General features: G+C 38.5%; 2 protein-coding genes across 13 annotated transcripts in view; one reads left to right on the top strand and one right to left on the bottom strand.

Annotated features, from left to right (window-relative positions):
- The window catches only part of SAMD3 (sterile alpha motif domain containing 3), a 39,336-nt gene extending 31,208 nt beyond the window's left edge, over positions 1-8,128 (top strand). The window contains exons 7-10 of the mRNA XM_033102967.1: positions 2,398-2,598; positions 6,788-6,959; positions 7,470-7,552; positions 7,776-8,128. Coding sequence (XP_032958858.1) covers positions 2,398-2,598; positions 6,788-6,959; positions 7,470-7,552; positions 7,776-8,054 — 735 coding nt within the window. The 3' untranslated portion in view covers positions 8,055-8,128. The remainder of the gene's footprint in view (positions 1-2,397; positions 2,599-6,787; positions 6,960-7,469; positions 7,553-7,775) is intronic.
- Positions 8,129-11,453: 3,325 nt separating this feature from the next.
- L3MBTL3 (L3MBTL histone methyl-lysine binding protein 3) overlaps positions 11,454-20,838 on the bottom strand; it is a 104,280-nt gene continuing 94,895 nt past the window's right edge. For all 12 annotated transcript variants that reach the window (XM_033103399.1, XM_033103393.1, XM_033103403.1 and 9 more), the window contains 3 exons: positions 17,761-17,930; positions 17,468-17,530; positions 11,454-13,279 (listed from right to left, as the gene is read on the bottom strand). In XM_033103399.1, the coding sequence (XP_032959290.1) occupies positions 13,136-13,279; positions 17,468-17,530; positions 17,761-17,930 (377 nt within the window). In that variant the 3' untranslated portion in view covers positions 11,454-13,135. The remainder of the gene's footprint in view (positions 13,280-17,467; positions 17,531-17,760; positions 17,931-20,838) is intronic.

Below are 20,838 nucleotides of genomic sequence, written 5' to 3'. Positions count from 1 at the left end.
TATTCTTTTCTGGGGAGAAAATGTTGTAACTGTACAATTTCAACCATGCTGTGTCTTACTACTTCAAAACCAGTCTCAGCTTTTTGTTAAAACCTAACTTGGAAATATTATCTCCCTCTATTCAGCTTAGAATAGAAGTTGGTTAGAGCTGAGCTCTCTGCTATTCCACCCAACACTTGGGGTGCTGCAGGTCTCGGTGGTGTGAAGTAGAACCCAGTCTGTTACCAGCACTGGTGTGGTAGAGACCTGCGTGAGCTCCTTATCCAGTTTGCTTGCATCCAACTCAATGTTGTGGTTCATTTAAGTAGATTCCTTTGAAGTCACGAATCCCGTGGGTGATTCCCACTTCCCTTCAATGTACCCTTCCATTGGCATTCTTCGCCAAGAATGACCTGTTCTCTGCTTCCTGCCTTCTTCCTTTGATGACTTCTTCAGCTTGTCTCCCCACTTGCTTTCACTACTGAGACAGATACCCAGCAGTGGACTATCTCCTGCAGCTGCGGTCGTGTAAGATTTAGACATTGTTCATTCGCTGGTTCCCTTATCCTAACATGCACTGCTAAGGAAACCAGCCATCGGAACAAGGCCATCCACCTCCTCAGAGAAGTGGAGAGCCACACTGAGACAGGAGCCCCCATCCCTGGCCATCTTCGTGCTTGGGAAAGTCACCTCCCCTTTGAGAGTCTCAGTGTGCTCATCAGTAAACTGAGAGGCAGGGACCGGATGATTTCTAAGTTCCTTCCAGTTCTAATGATAAATACATCATTTAAAAAGTGAGAATTTTAAAGTCTGATGCAGCCAGCGATTCCTTTTAATAAGATAGGTCACTTTAAGCTAGAATTCGACCGACCCGCTAACATTATGTTAAACAGATCAAGTAGAAGCTTCCTAGAAACTCCATGATATTTCATGAATTGAGTGGGGGTTTTGGGGGGAGCAGTACATCATGTGTCTATAAATGTCAGTAGTCTAGTAGTCTATAAATGTCAATATTAGCAATTGCAGAACTAAAGGAAAGCTATTTATATAATTAACATTTTTCTTTTACTTTTTAAAAATCAGGATTTTTTCTTTCTATTAAAAAATTGTCATTATATACATTTGAGACTGATACAAGAACATATGTAGCATATGTGTAATTTATGAGACAAATGAACACTGTGAGCCCAACCTTCAGTTTAGCCCAACACCTCTGCCTCTTTCCCTCCGCTCACCGATGCCCGCCTTTCCTACACTTCTGCCCTCTGCTCTGAATTTCATGTTTATCATTCATCTGTTTTTGCAGTACTTGATTTTATCACATATGCATGATTCCTAAGAAAAGGCTTTGCATAAAATTGGAGTGCTCTGTTTTGAAAGTTTAGTAGACTTTGTCTATAAAAGTGTCAGATCTTGGTATTTTCTTTGTGGAAAGACTTATCTAATTAAATTTATGTAAGAATATAGAAACTTGTTTTCAGTCTGTTAAATTACGTTTTTCTAGGAAATTGTTCACTTGGTGTCCTGCTGGTCATCCTATGTTCACAGATAGTGGGTTTACGCGGTTTCTTAATGTGCTTGTAAAACCCTTGAAGTAGGAGCATTTTAGGCTCTTTATCATCTTTTTTCACCTTTTACAGGTAATATATGTTCACAGTCTGATCAGGTAGACAGTCTGTCAAGTTAATTCAAATGTAAGTTCAGCTGAGTGTCCTCTCAACTAATTTTTCTAGAAAGATATTTCTTTCTTGTCTCCTCAAAGCTGATTGTCTTATATTTTTAATGATAATATGTGGGACATTTCTTAGCCACCCGTCCCACCAAATGTACTCACATGTATAATGAATAGCATTGACAGTTTGATGGTTTAGCAACACAAAATTCCCACTGTTTTTATTTTGAAATTGGGTTATATGAGATGGTACTGCAGCTTATATAAAAAGGCATTTAAAAAGAAAAAAATACAAACAGTAACAATAAAAAAACTTTAATTTAAAACCTTTTTATTTCTTCTTCACATTTTATCTTCTAAAATTTAAATGAGTAGAAATAAACATTCCTGTTAGGTGTGAACCTTCTGGATAATCTAGATTTCCATGTAAAAGGGTACGTGGGAAATGAAGTTACTCATAGTTCTGTCAAAAGAACAGATTATAGTGTAATTAACTGTCTGATTTGTCCACAGCATTAAAGACTGTCCATTTATTAACCACATTCAAGACCAAGTGTAATTATACACGATGATGCGCATCTTATGAGTGCATTGTAGTATGGGGTGTGTGTGTGTGTGTGTGTGTGTGTGTGTGTGTGTGTGTGTGTATGAATCTCAGTGCAATACAGCCTACAATTAAAGTTTTCATGAAGGGTTAAGCTGAAACTTGAAATGCAACATATTGATATTTTGAAAATATTTTTCAGGAAGAAGCTGTTTGTTTAGATTCTGAGGTAGATGAACATATTAGCTGGTTCCAGCAAGAATACGTGAAAATAGAAAAGGACTGGAGAGAAATCGATAAGAGAATGAGCCAGACTTTGCAAATAAGAAGGAAGTTGATTGGAAGCAGAACACCTCTGAAGGACATTCTTAAAATGTTTCCTTTCTTGAAGTGTCCTTATCAGGTATTTTTATTCACTTATAATACTCTCTGATTATAGTGTCAAAATAGAGTTTTCTCTCTTTCCTCTTGGAGTGGTTAACAGCACCATGTAGCAAGGTCGTGGGTAAGAATCTCAGTAGGGTGTGAGGCCCAAGGGGCTGCAACGAGGACAATTTGGTAAGAACTTCTGGAAGTATATTCTAATAACACACACTGGCTGCTTCAGATTTAAAGGGTTCCCTGTCATTGGACATATTGGGAGGTGGGGGGTGGGTGGCGGGGACACTTCTTAGGGAGTGTTTTGACAGTGTGAAACATTTTTCATTTGTATGTATTTTGACAATCAAGATAGTCTATTAGTATGCAACATTACTCCAAATCTATTTCCTTCATGATCCCAAATCATTTCATAGAATGGTCTCAAACTATACGAAGAAGTTTAAGGAGTAATTCAAGTACTCTGCCATTTAGTTTACTTAAGGTGGTCATGAAAGGGTCTTCTTACAATTTTAGTGTGATGTTAGCTATAGTATATAATGAAAGCGTCATCAGAGTTTTCACTTGAGAATACATTTCATGGAAGAATGTTTTGGGTACAATCAACTGAATTGAAAATGAAAAGTTTCACGTATTTTTCTTCTTCTAGAAAAAAGACAAATTGAAAGAATTTGCTTGCATGTTTTATTTTGAGAATAATGTCTGTAGTAAACATGTGAGCTTACTAAGTAGCAGGCATGTTCTTAGCACTGTACACTGACTATTTTATCTGTTCCTCTCAGCAACCCTGCCTGGATTTTTTGCTTGCTTTCTCTCAACCTTTTGGTTGCTGGAATAGTAATAGCCATTAATCTCTGGCCATTACAAAAGTATGTCAGATTGACACAGCTACAAAATACAGTTTTCAGGCAAAAACCTGTCAAAGTTAAAAGTCTATAAACTCTTTAAATGTAGGGAGCATCTTTTAAACATCTTAGGAGTTCTCAAAGTGTCTAGCAGAGTAGTGCAGGCAATGCAAATGAAATTTGATTTTTTGAATGCTGAATGCGTTAGTGCATAATTGGTGTCTTACTCTGTTTGGGATGGTATAACAAAAATACCACAGACAGGGTGGCTTATAAACAACAAAAATTTATTTTTTTGCACTTCTGGAGGCAGGGAAGTCCAAGGCACTGGCAGATTCGGTGTCTGGTGAGAGCCTGCCTGCCTTCTGGTTCATGGATGGTGCTTTCTAGCCGTAACTTCACACAGCTGAAGGGGCCAGTTAGTTCTCTGGGGCCTTTGTTCTAATCCCATGACCTAAGCACTTCCCAAAGGCCCCACCTCCTAATACCATCACATTGGGCATTAAATTTCAACATTCAGTCCACAGCAGTTAATAAGGCTGCCCTGTCACTGATGTTGCAGCCCTAGGGGTTTTCATTGAAGTGCAGCTTGCAAAGGTTTAGCGATGAAAATAGATAAGCCAAAAAAATGTAAATAAATAAATAAATAAATAAATAAATAAAGTAGATAAGCTATGGTTCAGTAGCCTTCCAAAAAACCCGATAATGGTAAGTCTTAGGTCGTTATTAGCCTGAGTGTGGAGTAGAGAGGACATTTCAGACCTCAGACTGTATCTCTCATGCTTTGTCTAAGTCTCTGTCTTTTCTCCTAATCCCTCAGTTATTTAACCATTTATATCCAAAATATGCATCGGGGTATGGTTTTTGTAATGAATATACTTACTGAATAAAGCTGTCTATTTCTTGTTTTAAAAGAGCTAAACATTTTCGTCTTCTTCAGGAAGTACCTCCCTAATTCTGCCTTGTGTAGCTAGGTGGTATTTACAATTGATAAAACCCTTGTACTTCCTAAAATAAATGCAAGCTTGACCTTATTTACAAACGCCCAGTTAGCAAACAGCCCCTACAGTGGGACAGATGTCCCTGCTCCAAACCACCCCCACCACTTGTAGTTAGTTGTTGTTACCATTGTGACAACACTTGGAGCTTAGGGAGCTGTGGACACAGATGTGGCAGAAGAGAAGCAGCTGGTGTGGGAAGCTGGTCCTACAAGTTCTCCATCACCACCTGTACTCATCAATCTCCTCCCCGCAAAACACTTTCAAAAGAAAATTTAAAAATCTAAAATTAAAAAAAGTATACTTTATTAGACTAGCTAAACTACCATGTTTTCTCCAAAATAAGACCTAGCCAGACAATCAGCTCTAATGCGTCTTTTGGAGCAAAAATTAATATAAGACCCGGTCTTATTTTACTATAAGACCAGGTCTATATAATATAATATAATACAATACAATACAATATAATAATTCCGGGTCTTATATTAATTTTTGCTCCAAAAGACGCATTAGAGCTGATTGTCTGGCTAGGTCTTATTGTTGGGGAAACACGGTATTATCAACCAGGAATGTGTTACCGGGACCTTCTGGATATGGCACAAGACAAGGAGGAGGGAGCTGAGAAGGGGAAAATACCAAACAAATTTAAACAATTCCCCCAATTTTTCAATAAATCCTTTGAGATGCTGGTTTTCACCTTACTGACAAACTATTTCACTAATCGTGTAGAACTTAAGTGAAGTACATAAGAGTCATCCGCTAATATAATCTAACTATATATTAATAAGTATAACATACATATTAATTAACTTTACAGTAGAGAAACCTGGCAGATTGCATCTTAACCAAGTGATAAAATTTAGTATTTCCAATAATGGGACCAATTACCATCTTGTGCCTCCTGATGCCGTGCTAAGTGTCAGCATTCTTGCCAAAAATGTATAAATCATGAAAAAAACATACAAATCTAGACTGACAAAGTAATTGGCTTCTGCTTTTCAAAAATGGCAAGGAATATGAGGAAAACCCAAGAAGCTGTTTCAGACAGAAGGACACTAAGGAGACATGATCTCTCAATCTCCCATGTGTTCCTGGATTAGATCCTGACTTTGTAAAGAGCATGACTGGAACAACCGGCAAACTTGAATGGGGTCCATGGATTCGATTTTCCTAATGTCGATGGTTACACTGTGGTTATACAGGACAGAGTCCTTGTACTTAGGAAATACACAATGAAAAATTAAGAGGGAGGGGCAGCATATAGCTTACTTTCAAATGGATTGCAAATGTTAGTCTGGGAGAAGTTGCACGAAGGGAGTTATGTGAGTTATGCTATTTCTGTAACTTGAATGCAAACTTGAAAATAAAAGGTAAAAAAATTTCCTAGCCTATGTGCACCCAGGAAAATGGAGGACTATACACCTTCTTCATGTTCTACTTTACAATTCCCTGCTGCGAGAAGCCCTTTCTAGGGTATTAATCTAGATTAGTGGTCCACTGAGGGCTGCCTGATAACAGCCACTATGGCTTGAGGAGAATGTGCATTCCAGTTCCCTGATAACTTTTGGACCTTATCTTTGGCGATAGGTGATCTACCAAAATATTCAAGGAACGATGAGACCCAGTGGGTGGTATGCAACTGTTCTTTACAAAGTTTTAGGAAAGTGATGATGACATCAATTCCTACGAGTGTAGCTGATAGTGTCTTGTAATGCCACTCTGTGAAAAAAAAAAAAAGAAAAGTGGGGAAGGGGACAGTGGTGATGGAATTCTCTGAGGGGAAGAACTTAGTGGCAGGAAAAGGTGGTTTTGAGTCAAGGGGATTCCATAAGCTGGTTTTGTTTTTACCTTGTAGTCAAATACCTTACACGTACATTGTTTTTTAGTTTCTGTCTGATCTTACAGAGTCTCCAAAGCTCTCTCCTCTTCCTTTAAAATACTAAGTTTAGGTATTTTACTAGGTTTGCCTCCTAAAATCTAAGTTTTCTTCTTTTGTCTCTTTTTGGATGTTGCCAAAACATAACAGTGTAGTTTACCTAAAGAAATGTAAGCCTGTAGAGTCTTAGTTGGGTAACTCAAATGGCCAAAATACGCATATATACTTTGAAATCTTCGTTTAATTGAGTCTGCATCCCAAGTGTTAATTCTACAGGCTTTGAAGTTTGCCATGTCCATTCTTTATCTTTTCCTATTCACTTCAGGCATTCATTCTTTTGTCCTCCTCTGTCCTAAATCTTTACTTCTCCACTAAAGCTACTCAGATATCTAGTATATATTTTAAACCACATTCAAAGTTTAATATGATCCTAAAGTGTTATTTACTTCTTTACATTAACTTTTCTAGTGATCTGATATCTTTTTCTTCTTTCAGTTGTTTAGAGAATTTCAACTACTTACAAGAACAGATATTTGTAAGAAAACAAGGCACATTTTGGAATCGTATTCAGAAAATATACTGACTTCTTTTTCAGTGGTGGACAATCCAATCAATATTGCATTGCAAGAAAAAATGAAACAGCACACAGATGAAGACATGTTGAAATGTTAGTAAACCTGAGGAGTGGGATGATCTGGTATCAGTTGTATGTATAATTCAGGGTAACTAGAAAAGTTGTTTGGGTAATAAATACAATTTAGTCAAACAGCATTTGGGAAAGAAAAAACAATGTCTCAAATAGGAGGAGTTGGGATCCAGATTTTCGAAATACACTCAATATTGTAAAGTTACATTTCAAGAACCAGAAATCTGTTAATTTCATAATCTAAATCACAAGGTAAGGCTTGATAAAAATCTCCCTGGCTGATGGACAGAGAGTAAAGAATTTTTGTTTTCTCCTGGCCAAGATCTGGAGGGCAGGCCATGAGATCTTGAATGTTTATTAGAAGGGGATGTTGGTGAAAATGGTTGCGAAACACTGATCTAAGAAAGCTAGCTTGTTCTCTATAGAAGGTAATGATTTCTTAAAAATCCCGATGTTTTACTACTGGCTTTGCTTGCAATAGTTGATAAAAGCTTATTTTCACTTGGACTGTAAGCATGTTTGCTTTGACAGATATGAAGATGACAGCCACATGTTTACTCCTACCAGATGTTTTTGGGGATGATCCCAGCCTTTTTGTCATTGTGAATGAGAAGGTATGCCATGTACCAGTGATCCCTGGTTGGACATTTCACATGTTCACCTAATTTCTTTGAAAGCAGGATGGTGGTCTGTTTGGAAGTATGTTTTGTCATAGTTACAAATGTGCTCAATTGCAGCAAGCTCATTTATTGTAATATCATGGTTAAACCTGGGAACCTTGTATTACTAGCTATTGTACACATCCCGGGTGGTGACTCTATTCTCTATTTGTTTCAGGTGCAAGTGTCCACGCCCGTGTTAGAAGTTAAGGACCCTTTCAACATTGATGTCTGTGAATTTTCTTTGTATTTAGAAAAAGAGAGACTCACAAAAGTGGATGACTGTGTTACAGGCTTGGCAGCTCTCGTAGCTGCCTTTCATGTATTTGGGATCGAGTGTCCTACACGACTGTCCCAAACCCTCAACTTCCTGCAGACATTGATTTTTGAGATGCACAGTCCCCATTTCCCATCTATGAAAGAAAAGGATGTAGGATTTCAACACCCGGTCACTTAATAGCATGCCAAATAGTGTATCAAAATGATATTTGGGGCAGCTGAAATTTTATAAAACATTTTGAATTAGGGTTGTGGTAGAGGTAGATGTTAAAAAATCATCTTATCTCAAAGATGCGAATGAATATGAATGCCTTCTGTCTTTACACCTAGTTAAATTTTTAGTGAAATTCTGTAATATACTACTACTTAATTAAAGAGTTGTTTCTGTATTTTGAGTTTAAGAAATTTCATAGTCTGAGATACTTTCATGGGTGCTTTAGTTTTTAAAAGCTACTACAGTTCAGAGTTGCTCAAGTCTTTTGGTTTAGGATATGACCTTGCACTTAGTTCAATGTGCCTTCCTTTGAAAGAGTTAATGTCCAGGAAGGAGCTGCACATTTGGGGGCCAAGGGCTGCTTCTTTGGTCTGAACACTGCTTGGAAACACGCTGAACGTGAACATGTTAAGAAGATGCACATACTCCTCAGTTCCTTCCCCCACCCCCACCCCCACCCCCACATGATGACCGCCTGGCCCTGGGAGTTTGCTTTCCTTCAGTCCCATTTGTTGAGAATGAAGACTGCTTCATTCCTCTGGGTATGGATCCTCCTCACTGCTGGCTGACCTCGCTGGCTTGGGTTCTGACCATCTGCAACCTGTGTTTGTCTTACACTGCTTCCTCCCTTGAGGTGCAGTGCCACACACCTGGTTCCTTTATTTTTTAAATTATTTCTAATATTTTATTTTTTATTAGTTTCAGGTGCACAAAACCATGTAATAGTTAGACATTTATCATTTATATCCCTCACACAGTGACAAGCCCCTTCCCCATCCACTACCCCTCTGACATCACACAGAGCCATTACATTTCCACTGTCTCTATTCCTAATGCTGAACTCCGCTTCTTGTGAATGTGTGTGTGTGTGTATGTATATATATTTATGTATATATACATATACACACATATACATATGTATATATACATATATGTGCATACATATATACACATGTATATATACACACACACATATGTATGTGTATATATACATGTATACACGTACAAGTACATATATATAAAATTATAGTTGACATTCATTATTGTTCAGCTTCAGCTTCACGCACACCTGGTACTTGTCTTCTCGCAGTTTCTGGTGCTCTCTGCTTTGACCTCCAGTGTGTCTGCCCTGGTTGCCCCTCAGGCTTGTTTGGATCTGCAATGCAGACCTAGCTTTTACTCCCAGGGCAACTTGGGCACCAGCTTCCAGTTTTCAGGTAGGGGCCGTTCCTACACCTGCTCTCCAGCCTCTCAGGAGACCTAGTCCTGGCTCCTCATGCAACCCAGAGTCCCAGGTCGTAATTCATCCCACAGTTTTAAGCTGCCCCTTCATGTCATTATCGTAAGATCAATGCTACTTATCAGTTTTGAGGGAACAGGTTGGTTTAGACTGAAGAAACTTCAGCGTGCTAATCCATGCATCACAATGCAATGAGCATTTCTTGGGTTACTTCATCAAATTCAATTTTTAAAAAATTTAAGAAGGGGTTCATATAAATTATTGAAAAAACATTTGTATAGCATACATCTCCAGAAATACCATAAAACACTAACGCCTTTCTCTACGACTGTTCATTAAAATGCTTAAGTCGGTGAGATACAAGAACACGAAAGAGCAGCTGCCCACCTTCCCAATGACTATGCACTGACTGCTTACAAGGGAATGGACAGGCAGATGACTGGGTGCACGTCCTTCTCGCCGAAAGCAGTTCCTATTCCCGTTTCTTCCCTTTCACTAGAACACGGCTTTAGTTCCTTACCAACTTTCTTTTCTTCCCCAAATTAACATCCTTTCATGCTAAGTTTCACAATCTGTTTTATTTCTCGTCCTCCAAATTTATCAAATTCTTAAAGATTCCCTCCCTTCCTTAGGAGGTTTGCAATCTGTATGGTGAAAGTTGAATAAAATCCTCTGTTACTTCACTGGGGTGGAGCGACGGGGGTGGATTTGTGGGAAACTGTAGTGAAGTTTGGCTCCAAACATGACAGCCACGAGCTGATCACGAGGGCAGATTCTCGTAAACTGGACTGTCTCTTCCAATGGTGCGTCGATCTCCAATCTATATCATGACGGTGCCACTTAGTAAATATCCAATTATGCTGGATTAACCTAGCCGTTTTCTTTGGAGGCTGAGTCCCCTGATTCTGGAAGTTGCAAAATGGTAGCCTGGGCTATATTTCAATCTGCAGATTGGTCTCACTTGGCTTGCACAGTGCTTGTAGTTTTTCCTTTGATCTGCGTTTTAATTAATGTATTAAATACACACTACATCTTAACATAAAAAAAGACATTCATATATATCATACAGGGTTTCCTACAAATGGACCATTAGTGTTAGGCACCAAAAATGTTGTGTTTTTTTTTTTTCTTTTAGCCTGTCCCACTTAAACCGTGTTTCCCTGAAAATAAGACCTAACAGGATAATAAGCCCTAGAATGATTTTTCAGGAAAACATCCCCTGAACATAAGCCCTAATGTGTCTTTTAGAGCAAAAATTAATATAAGACCCAGTCTTATTTTTGGGGAAACATGGTACATCCTCAACTCTTCTATTTATTTCTGCTCTACAGGTATCAGCATTTTCATTAAACATTTGCATAGCTCATAAAAATTCTGTTCTGGACAAATGAATTGGAGATTGTCCTGTCTGGTATTCTTCATTGCATATTTTGTCAGTCATCTCACTGGATCACTGCAATTGCTATTACCATTTAAAAAGGGAATTTCTATTTTAGCCACGAGAATTAATATTACATGTACGCAGTTATTCAAACTAAACACAAAACTATGATGTGTGAAGTTGAATGAATAGTAAAAATGAATTTTGTTCTTAACGGTTACTGTAGAATAGTATCAATCGTGTAATTTTCTCCTCCCTTTTGTCTTACCCCTAGTCTGCTTTTCAAATTTCAAGGACTCCTGCCATCATCATGGCCCCCTATTTACTCTGTTAGGACTTAGACTCTATCCCAGGGAAGGAATGGTGGAAAGATTTCCGTTTCTTGAGGGACACTGTTCCACTCTAAGGGTGCTTAATGGCTTGCCTCTAATTGTATAACAACGTGCTGTTTAGAATGAGTAGATGTTTTCAATAAGATTTAAAAGTCTCTTTTGTTATATATATGCTTTACACCAGACAGGAAAATTTCTCAATGCGTATGATTCCTAATGGACCTAACGATATACTTTTTGAATTTTCCGTGTCACTCTTCACATCGTCTGGGACATAGTTTGACAAAGAGTTCTGACTCCTACAGAGTGATCACACAGCTAGTTAATGCTCATGTGTTTGATGTGTAACTGTTCTCATTTGCCCAGCTTGTTTGACAAGCTTTCTTAAAAATCATACATATGTAAAAAAGTATCTGCAATTTAGACTTTATTTCATTCATGTCAGATGTAACAAGTGCAACTTAAATGTACAAATTCTGAACAAAACATAAAAAAAGGAAATAAAAACTAACAACAAAAAAGTTATTTAAGCAGATTCATGCAAAGAAATGAATGGGACACTGCAGATGTCACTGACCCTGTTTTTACCTTGAATTATGACAAATGCAAAGACTGCTAATAGACTTCCAACAGGGGATATCAAAGGAAGTTCTACATTAGAAAAAATGAAAGCAACTAAAGCGAGTGTTGGACCTTTCTCCAGAATTCAGACAGCATGCTGCAAACTAACTTTCTACTTTTAAAATAGTCCAATCCTAGAGTTAGAAATTACATGCAAAGGCTGATAAAATAATTTAGCTTTTGCATTGGGAATGCATTCTTGTAAAAGAAACACTACCAGCTATCATTTCATAGGTAATCAAGGGCTTTCATTTAAAGTGCATCTGTACGCTTATATATTGAGGTGAACTGTTCCACAGAGAAAGGAATCTTTCCAAAACGGAGGTTCTTGAATAACTGTTTTGGGAAATCGCCTCCCTGACCTGGAAGCATTTACAATCTGTGTGTCCACTGATGCTGCTTCCTCACACCTTGCCTTTTAAGTAACACCCACACAATCTCTCACAGTCAACCCTGAAGAAAACCTTTGGGTTTGGAGGACACAAACATCTGAGACAGCTCTTTAGGGATTAGTGTTTCTATTGACAGAAGAAGCCTTTCATCTAGCTCTGAAAAGCACCAGTTACCTCAATGACAGAGACGCTCAAGATAATCTCATAAATAGTTCAAGATTTCTATAACCTCAACCCCCAAAATGGAACTGCATGTTCCACGAGACCGTTGGACTCTACAAGAGTCCAACACACAGGGCACCACCATGTTTGTGATTGATGCCATTCAAATACATCACCTAATTTATTTATGTTTATATATTTTATTTTTCAATTCCATTATTTATATACACGTTTTTGGTAATTATAGTAAAGATGCTGGTGAAAGTAATTTGTTTAAACATTTCATAATACGTGCAAAAGCAAAAACACTTGATTTAAGGAAAAGTAATTTTTACAACTATTCAGCCCCAACAAACGATGACAAGCAGTTAGGCAATATCATGACTTGCAAAGTTATACTTAGCATAATGTTGCAATTCAAAATATGGCACAGAATTAACAATACAGATAACAGTCCCATTGGCTAAATTTAGCCAGGTTTTGACTAATTTGGTTTAAGTTGAAATTTGATTATATAAAAAGATTCCTGAAAGTATTGAAAAAGAAACAGTGTACATGAAAGAGAAGTCAACAATGTTTACAAAATGCTGAAAGTTCTTACTCTTCCCCCCTTAGCCATAAATAATTAATGAAGTCGCCCTTCCCCTCCCACCCCCACAGCCTCAAAAAGATTTACAAAGATAAATTTAGCTCAGTGAACAGAACCAAAAGATGACTGTTGTTAGACAGTACCTGGGTAAAAGCTCAAGCACTTTCATAAGAATTCATATATATTGTCTCTGGAGGAATATAAATAATCCGATAGCATTGTTCTTTTGGGTTTTGGAGACTTCCCACTTACGAGTTAGAACTGTCCTTGTGCTTTGAATAAAACATGAGCTTTAAAGCAGAAAGCTGATTGTATTTAAAATTCATCTTCAAAGTTCATTGTGAGAGTTCTTCTCTGCAGCTTTGAACATCAGGATAGAATTGAAAATTTTGAGAGCAGGGCCCAACTTAATGCTCATAATTTTAACAATGTCTGTTTGGGTCATAAGCAGAAATGCTTCTCCATCAATTTGCTGAAATGGGAGAAAAAGACAAAAGATTGTGAATTAACCAGATGTAGTATTGTGGGAAATAGTCAAGGTTAAATTATCAACTTATACATAGCAACACTAAAACGGCAGGGACAGGAGTTTGTGTGTACAAACAGCATTTCCTCATAAATGGATCTTCCTTATCTATAACACCACACCCAAATGTGGACTAGGAGCAAAGTAAAACTCATTCATCTGAAAAATCAGCTCACAGGAAAATGGAAGGTGCTCATACCTTCCTGTAATTACTCTGCCTTAGGTGCTGACTCAAGAAGAACTTGGAAAAATCTGGGGTGCCTCAAATTCAGGTCCTACCATGACAGGTTTGAGAATTAGAGAGGAAAATAGGTACACAGATGTCTGTGGCTATAAACCAAAAATTCAGGTAAACGTATCTGCTATACACTAACCATATATATATATATGGATATATATATATATATATCCATATGTTGGAAGAACATGAGGTTGATGTTAAGAGTTATAACCTCTGCTGGTTCTCCTACTTGGGTAACATGAGAAAGTCACTTCCTCTTTCTATCTCTTCTAAGGCTAAAAGTCTATGCTTCTACAGAATGGTGTACTTTGAGGTTCAAAGACACAATTCTATGGAGATGACGTCTGGCTTAGTGGGCAGGGAAAAGGAGTAGAGTCTTTAGACTGTCAGCTCTCAGGAGTGCCACCATCTTAAAAAAAAAAAAATCAATCCACTTCTTTTTCAGTCTTCCCACGTTGCACAAAAAGTAAATCATGTGTTTGCTTCTGCCTTAGCGTGCACTGGAAACTTGGCCAGCAACGTACTATTATGGGTTGAACTGTGTCCCTCCCTTATTCACACGTTGAAGTCTAACCCCCCATAACCTCAGAAGGTGATCTTGTTTGGAAACGGTCACTGCAGATGGCGTTCATTAAGATGTGGTCATAGTGGAGCAGGCTGGGCCCCATCCAAGATGACTGGTGTCCTTATGAACATGGGAAATTTGGATACAGAGACAGACACACATAGAGGGAAGACGACGGGAAGACAAAGAAAGAATACCATCTACACGCGGAGGAGAGAGGCCTGGAGCAGGTCGCTTCCTCACAGGCCTGAGGAGAAGCACCCACACCATCAACACCTTGACTTCTAGCCCTCTTCACACTTCCAGCCTCCAGAAAGTTAGGAGTGGGGTAAGAATGAGTTTCGGTAGAAAGAAAAAAAGTCACCCTGAGGCTAGGCAGTGCCAAACAGTCTATCACATCAGGCCGCTCTGATGCGTGGCCGTAAGGACAGCCCTCAACTGGGATGAAGCAAAGGCAGTAAGAAAGTACTTTCTAAGAACAGCAATCAGCAACGTATTACTGAGTTTATGTTTTCTTTGTTGCTTTTGTAATACATATAAACTGGTCCAACTCCAGAGATGAACTATCTTGCAACAGGCCCCAAACTAGGAAGGAGGATCTGGAATTTGGAGGGGGGAACTCCCCACTCCCGTGTCAGTACTTTTCCTGCTATGCACTCATGGTTCTGTTCCAATGCTTTCACTCTGAAAACCACAGCCAGATGCTCTCTGCACGTCTTTCTCAGAGTGTAAAGGATGAGTATATTCACTCATTAAAAACTTACTAAACGTCTGTTATGTTCCAGACATTCTTCTTGGACTTGGGCATTCAGCAGAGAATAGAAGAGATAACAAAAACAAGCAAGTAAGCAAACAAAAACTCCTTGTGGAGTTTATATTCTAGTAGTGGGAGACTGTAAGCAAAAAAAAAAAAAAAAAAAGAAAACGTAAGAAGCAAATAAATAATAATTAATTCTAAAAGGTAGTTAGTGCTGTGGAAAAAAGCAGCTGACTGAGATGAGTGGGCAGGGAGGGCGGTGTGGCAGGGGGCAATCTGAGGCAGGATGGTGAGGGTAGAACTGAGCGAAAGCAGCATCTGAGCCATGTGAACACCTGGAGGAAGGGCATTCCAGGCAGAGGGAAGAGAGGAGTGTGTCTGGACAACTGGAAGCACAGCAAGGAGGCCAGTGTGAGGGATGGTGTAAGTAAGGTGCAGGGTGGGAAAAAGGTCAGGAGGTGAGGGAGGTGAGAGAGGTCATGGGGTGTCAGACTGTGAGGACTTCTGTGAGGACTTCGGTTTCACTCTGATTTGCTAGTGGAAGGATTCGCATGGAGGAGTGACATGATTTGACTTACGTTTTAGCAAGATCACCCTGGCTATGCTGGGAATAGATAGCAGGGAGTAAAACGCGGAGCAGGGAGACTGGTTAAGAGGTTGCTGCCTTAATCCCGGTGGGAGATGATGGCGGCTCAGACCAGAGTGACAGTGGCAGAGGTAGAGAGAGAGCCAGAATTGCTGTATTTTAAAAATACACTCCATAGGATTTCAACAGATCAGATGTGGAGTGTGTAAAAGAAAGTCAAAAATGGTTTCAAATAGTAGCTCATCCTGATACCTGTACTTTTTTGTTTAGAGATGACTTACAAGACTTCAGATTTTGGGTTTTTTTAATGGTTTACTTTTAGGACTTAAAACCAACACGTGCGGATCCTGTGAGACATTTGAGAACAAGAATTGTGTCCTGTTATCTTTGAATGAACCTTCTCCCCAGAGCATTGCATGGAGTAACATACACATGGTAGGAATTTAACAAGTGTTGATAGGATGAATGAATAAAGGAATAAATGAATATATGAATGACATGTGAACATATGAATGACATGTCTCACTCCTCACAAGGCGGCTCTGGCTTTGAGGATACTTGGTGCCTGAGAAGTGCCAAGAGATAATACAGCACGAAGAAAAACTTATTCAAAGAAATAACATCATCTGAATTTGAACTTGATTATTAAACTAAAAAATAGCAAGTCCATATTAATTGTTTAGATATCAATAGAACCGGAAATAGAATTTCCAGCTATGAAACATATATTATTAATTCATTATTTAAAATGTTTTTATTTTCAAAGGTAGTAACTATGTGAGTCTTTCAAAGAAAGAACAAAAGCTCCCTGCAGGTCGTCCAAGTCTGTAAAGGGATGAAAATTAACTGAGTGGTCCACCAAGACACTTAGGAATTAAGGGGAAAAAACTCAAAATATGAGTAATTGCCTATTAAAGATCAACTAGAGAGAAGATAAAACATCTCTGAAATAAGAACATGAATCAGAAAAAGAATGCTGAGAATCGTATCCATGTGTCTTTTAACAGGCATCCATCTAAAGCATACATGGTATCTAATAGTATAATGACATGGGCAACCAGTGGCTAGATTCTTAGGTCTCCTGACACTCTGGCAACACTCTTAATTGACAATGTGCTATTCTTAACAGTTGAGGCTAAACATAGGAGCAAACAAGGTGTACATCCTTATAACTAGGCAGCAGATGTTGGAGAAAGCCTTCTGAGATTACATATTCTATCTACTTTCTGGTAGCCAAGATCAGAGTGATAACTGACTGTTCTACTTGGAGGAGCTGAGAGGCAAGTGGGTTATTTTTAAAGGTCTCTAGTGAAAAGAGTGTCCTACTGTACTCAAAAAGCATTACTTCTAGTGTAGTAGAAGCTGAATTCCTTTTTGTTCTAATGCTCTATATAGGTGATACCATTATTAGTCATCCCTTAAATTGAAGTTCTGGACAGGCAGATGAAAACAATTAATAAAATCTTCCAACAGCAGACTACAGTGAATATAATGAATGTCAGTTATTATAAACATTACTGAGAAATGTATAAGAGCTAAGGGGTTATTTTAGCAATAATGTTAGTATTATTTATTATAAGCATCAAATGGAGTTAATCATGGTGTTGCTAAAATGTTTGAAAATAAAATAATGGTAACTAATTTCTCTGTATTAAACATGTTATTTTTTTTCTTTGGTTTCTTTCTGTGCTATAAACTATATAAATGCATGCTAGTAAGTTTTTTTTTTTTTTTTTTAAATAATGAGTCCAGTGCTTCTGCTTTGTGGCATCACAAAGTGATACAAAGATTTCCATCTAATCTCACACAAAGACATTTTTATACAACTGATTAATACTGCTTGTTAGACAACTCTCTATCGATTTGTCAGCTTCCAATTAACCCATCTCTTTCCTCCTCTGCCATTGCAAAACATTTTACCCTTCACTGCATTTCAGTGCTTCAATCCCATTACGATGCATACTGCAATTTAGTGGAACACTTACTTCATCTTTAAATACCTTTCCATGTTCTTCACACCCAGGTAAGCTCTGTATGAATTCTGACACCTGTCAAAAATAAGACCAAAATTCCAGTTTGAAAAAGAAGTCAAAAGCTAAATACTCAAACAGTTTCAAATTGTTGAACCTACATGTTTTAGTTGTTTCTCTTAGAATAACTTATCTTTCAGAAAAAAAGACTAGCCCCACCCTTTACCCCCCCCATTCCTTGTGTTCACTCCTTAAGCCAGAATCACTCCCATATCTGGTCCTTGGGAGACAAAGGAAATAAAATACACCTCATCTGTGCTCCATTTGGAAACTTTACTGGCAGGGATTCCGGCTACAGTCGGCAGAAGTTTGCTTTGCTGCTCCCAGCGCAAGGGCAGACATGGAATGGGGGACTTAAAGGACAGAAAGACAGCAGACCGACGCTGTGCTTGCTGTACGGGAGGTTCTTCCCGGGCACCTGGTCGATGAAAACAAATGGGGGAAGTCACTCTCTGAAAAGCAGGAAAAAAAAACCAACCCCAAAACAAAAGCCTCCAAATGCCATGTGTTACCCCCAAATAATGAGTTGGGGGGAAGGTTTAGTTAAAACATCAGTTCAACATTACAGTCATTGAATAATTACACTCTTTGTCTTTACTGAAGGTCACCTGAAGGTGACCGTTTAAGACACAACCTGAAAATGCAGCTTACATGCTGGCTAAATCACTCACTGATGACATGCTTCATTATGTCATTCAATGTTCCAGGTAAGAAATGTGCCTCAGAGCTTTAGTGGCAAGGAAAATAACTCTCACCTTAGGAAGCTGTATTTGTTTCCCCGTCCGCTTTGGATGTCCTAAAGGTAACAGCCACGGTGGAGCCTCGAGTCCGCCCCCGTGTTTACCCTGTAGTTCCTATACCTGTTCTTGCCTTTCGTCTCAGCCCAGGTTTGCTCTTTGAATTTTAATCACACTGACTTTTTAAACAGCCAACTTAACTTTTTTGAAATGAGACATGAAAGTATTACAACAAATATAAAATAGCAGAACGGCAAATGCTTTTGTCATTCTTCATTTGTGGAGAGCAAAATTAAACTACGGAATAGTCTATTTATCTGCTAGGTCTTCTGAATCCAAACTGAGTTTACTGCTGTTCTCCTAAAATAACCATTATTTAGCCAACGATTTTATGTCCTGGGCCCTCTTAGAGTTTGTCAGTAATGATCTGTCGCCTTAAGATCCTCTAGGACAGCAGTCTTTTCTGGAAATTCCTTACTCAAAGCCCACGAGAAGGACGGCAGCTTCTCCCCACCCACACACCAGCTACAATCCAGTGACACTTCAATTGCACCACAAACCTTTGCCAACTGTTACGCAGTTTAGCCTTTAGATCTCTAAGAACATTTTACGCTCTTTTGTATCTCTAAGAATTACTTTGAGGTTTATTTTCCCTTGAAGAGTATGGTTTACAGAAAGGTACACAAATCCTCAGTGTACATATAGCTCAAAGACTTCACAAAGCGAGCACACTGGGAAGGCGAAATGCAGCAGGGCAGCACATCCAGAGCCCCGGGGCCCCTTCCCGTCAGTCAAACCCCTGCCCGACCTCTAGCTGCCCGGGTTCTTTACCCCGCCGCTCAACTGCAGGTGGATGAAACGCTGTCTGGCTTTGTCCTCTCAACAGCACGTCGGGGAGACTCATGCACGTGGCTGGCTGTATGTGGTGGCAGCTCACCTGCTCTTTGCTGCATGGTTGTTTCACCGTTGTACATGCCCCACTATTAATGTGGAGTGCATGGCCGTGTGAGTTGTTTTTAATTAGGGGCTAATACCAACCGTACTGCTGTGAACATTCTTGGGCATACCTTTTCCTGAAGAAATGTGTGCGTTTCTGTTGCACATGTACCGAAGAGTGAAACCTTGAGGTCATAGCGTTTGTGCACATTAAGCTTCGACAAATTCTGCCATTTTTCCAAAACAGTTGTACAATATGCATCCACTAACAATGAAAGAGTGTTACAAATACTTCACAGCCTCACCAACCTGTGGTATGTCTTTCTTTTTCATTTTACCCAATTGGATTAAAATGGCTTAACCATTTTAATCACATTGCGGTTATAACAGCATTTGTCTGATGAAGTTGGTATCTTTTCTTACGCTTACTGGCCATATATGAAGAATCTCTTTCATGAAATACTTATTTATGTTTTATGCCCATTTTTCAATTGGGTCTTCTTGCCTTTTTCTTGCTGATGTTTAGAAGTTAGATACATACTATGCTCTGAGTAGGAGTCCTTTATTGGAAATACACATTACTAACATCTCTTCCCACTCTGTCTTCCTTTTTACTCTCTTAATAGGGTCTTCTGGTAAACAAGTTCTTATTGTACTAAAGTTTAATTTATCAATGTTCCCTTCTGTGGTCAGTGCTTTGTATGTCTACTACAGAAATCTTTGCTTACCCCAAAGTCCTGAAGTTAGTCTTCTCTGTTTTCCTCTAAATATTGTTTTCCCTTTCACATTTAGATCTACAATCCATTTGAAATTTATTGAGATAAGGATCAATAGTCATGTTTCTCCACATGGATTTCTAATTGTTCAACCATGATTTATTGAAAAGACCATCCTCTCCCCATTGCACTGCAGTCCCAGCTTTTACATAAATATAAATGTGTTTTCAGATAATCTGTTCTGTTCCACTGGTCTCTTTATCCCAACCCACAGATTTTAATTCCTGTCACGTTATGAGTATACTGATATCTGTGATCTAGGTCTTCTTCAAGATAGTCTTGACTATCCTTCTTTCTTTGTACTGTGACATAAATTTTAGGATCAGCTTGTAAAAACAAAAAAATAATGCTAGGATGTAGATTAGGATTACCACCAAACATAGATCCATTTGGTGAGAAATAACATCTTCATAATATCGCGTCTTCCAATCCAAGAACAAGGTATACCCCTCCTCCATTTTTTGGGGTCTTCTGTAACATATCTCTTTAATGTTTTGTCATTTTCATGTAGAGGTCTTTAACATCTTTTGTTAAATTTATTCCCTACTGTTTTGTTGTGGTTCTGTAATAACTTTTGTCTTAAACTAGCCTAATCTAAATTTTGAATTGCTCTGAATGTCACAGAGTAACTATATTGAAAAAAAAAAAAAGGTCCTGGTTCTACCTGAGTGAGCTCATTCAGAAAAATGTATCTGCTCCACATGAAACATTTCAATTCTTCAAATATTTTTTTTAAAAAACCATCACAATCCCTTTTTACACATTTCATCAACAAATCTCATATAATTGGTTTTAAGGTTTTAGATTCTCATCCTGTTTTACTGATTACCTTATTAGCCAAATATATAAACCTGTACCAGTTTGTTTTTATCCTTTT

Source organism: Rhinolophus ferrumequinum, chromosome 3 (genome assembly GCF_004115265.2).
Source record: "Rhinolophus ferrumequinum isolate MPI-CBG mRhiFer1 chromosome 3, mRhiFer1_v1.p, whole genome shotgun sequence".
NCBI classification, from domain to species: domain Eukaryota; kingdom Metazoa; phylum Chordata; class Mammalia; order Chiroptera; family Rhinolophidae; genus Rhinolophus; species Rhinolophus ferrumequinum.
This window is presented reverse-complemented; position numbering and strand designations above follow the sequence as displayed.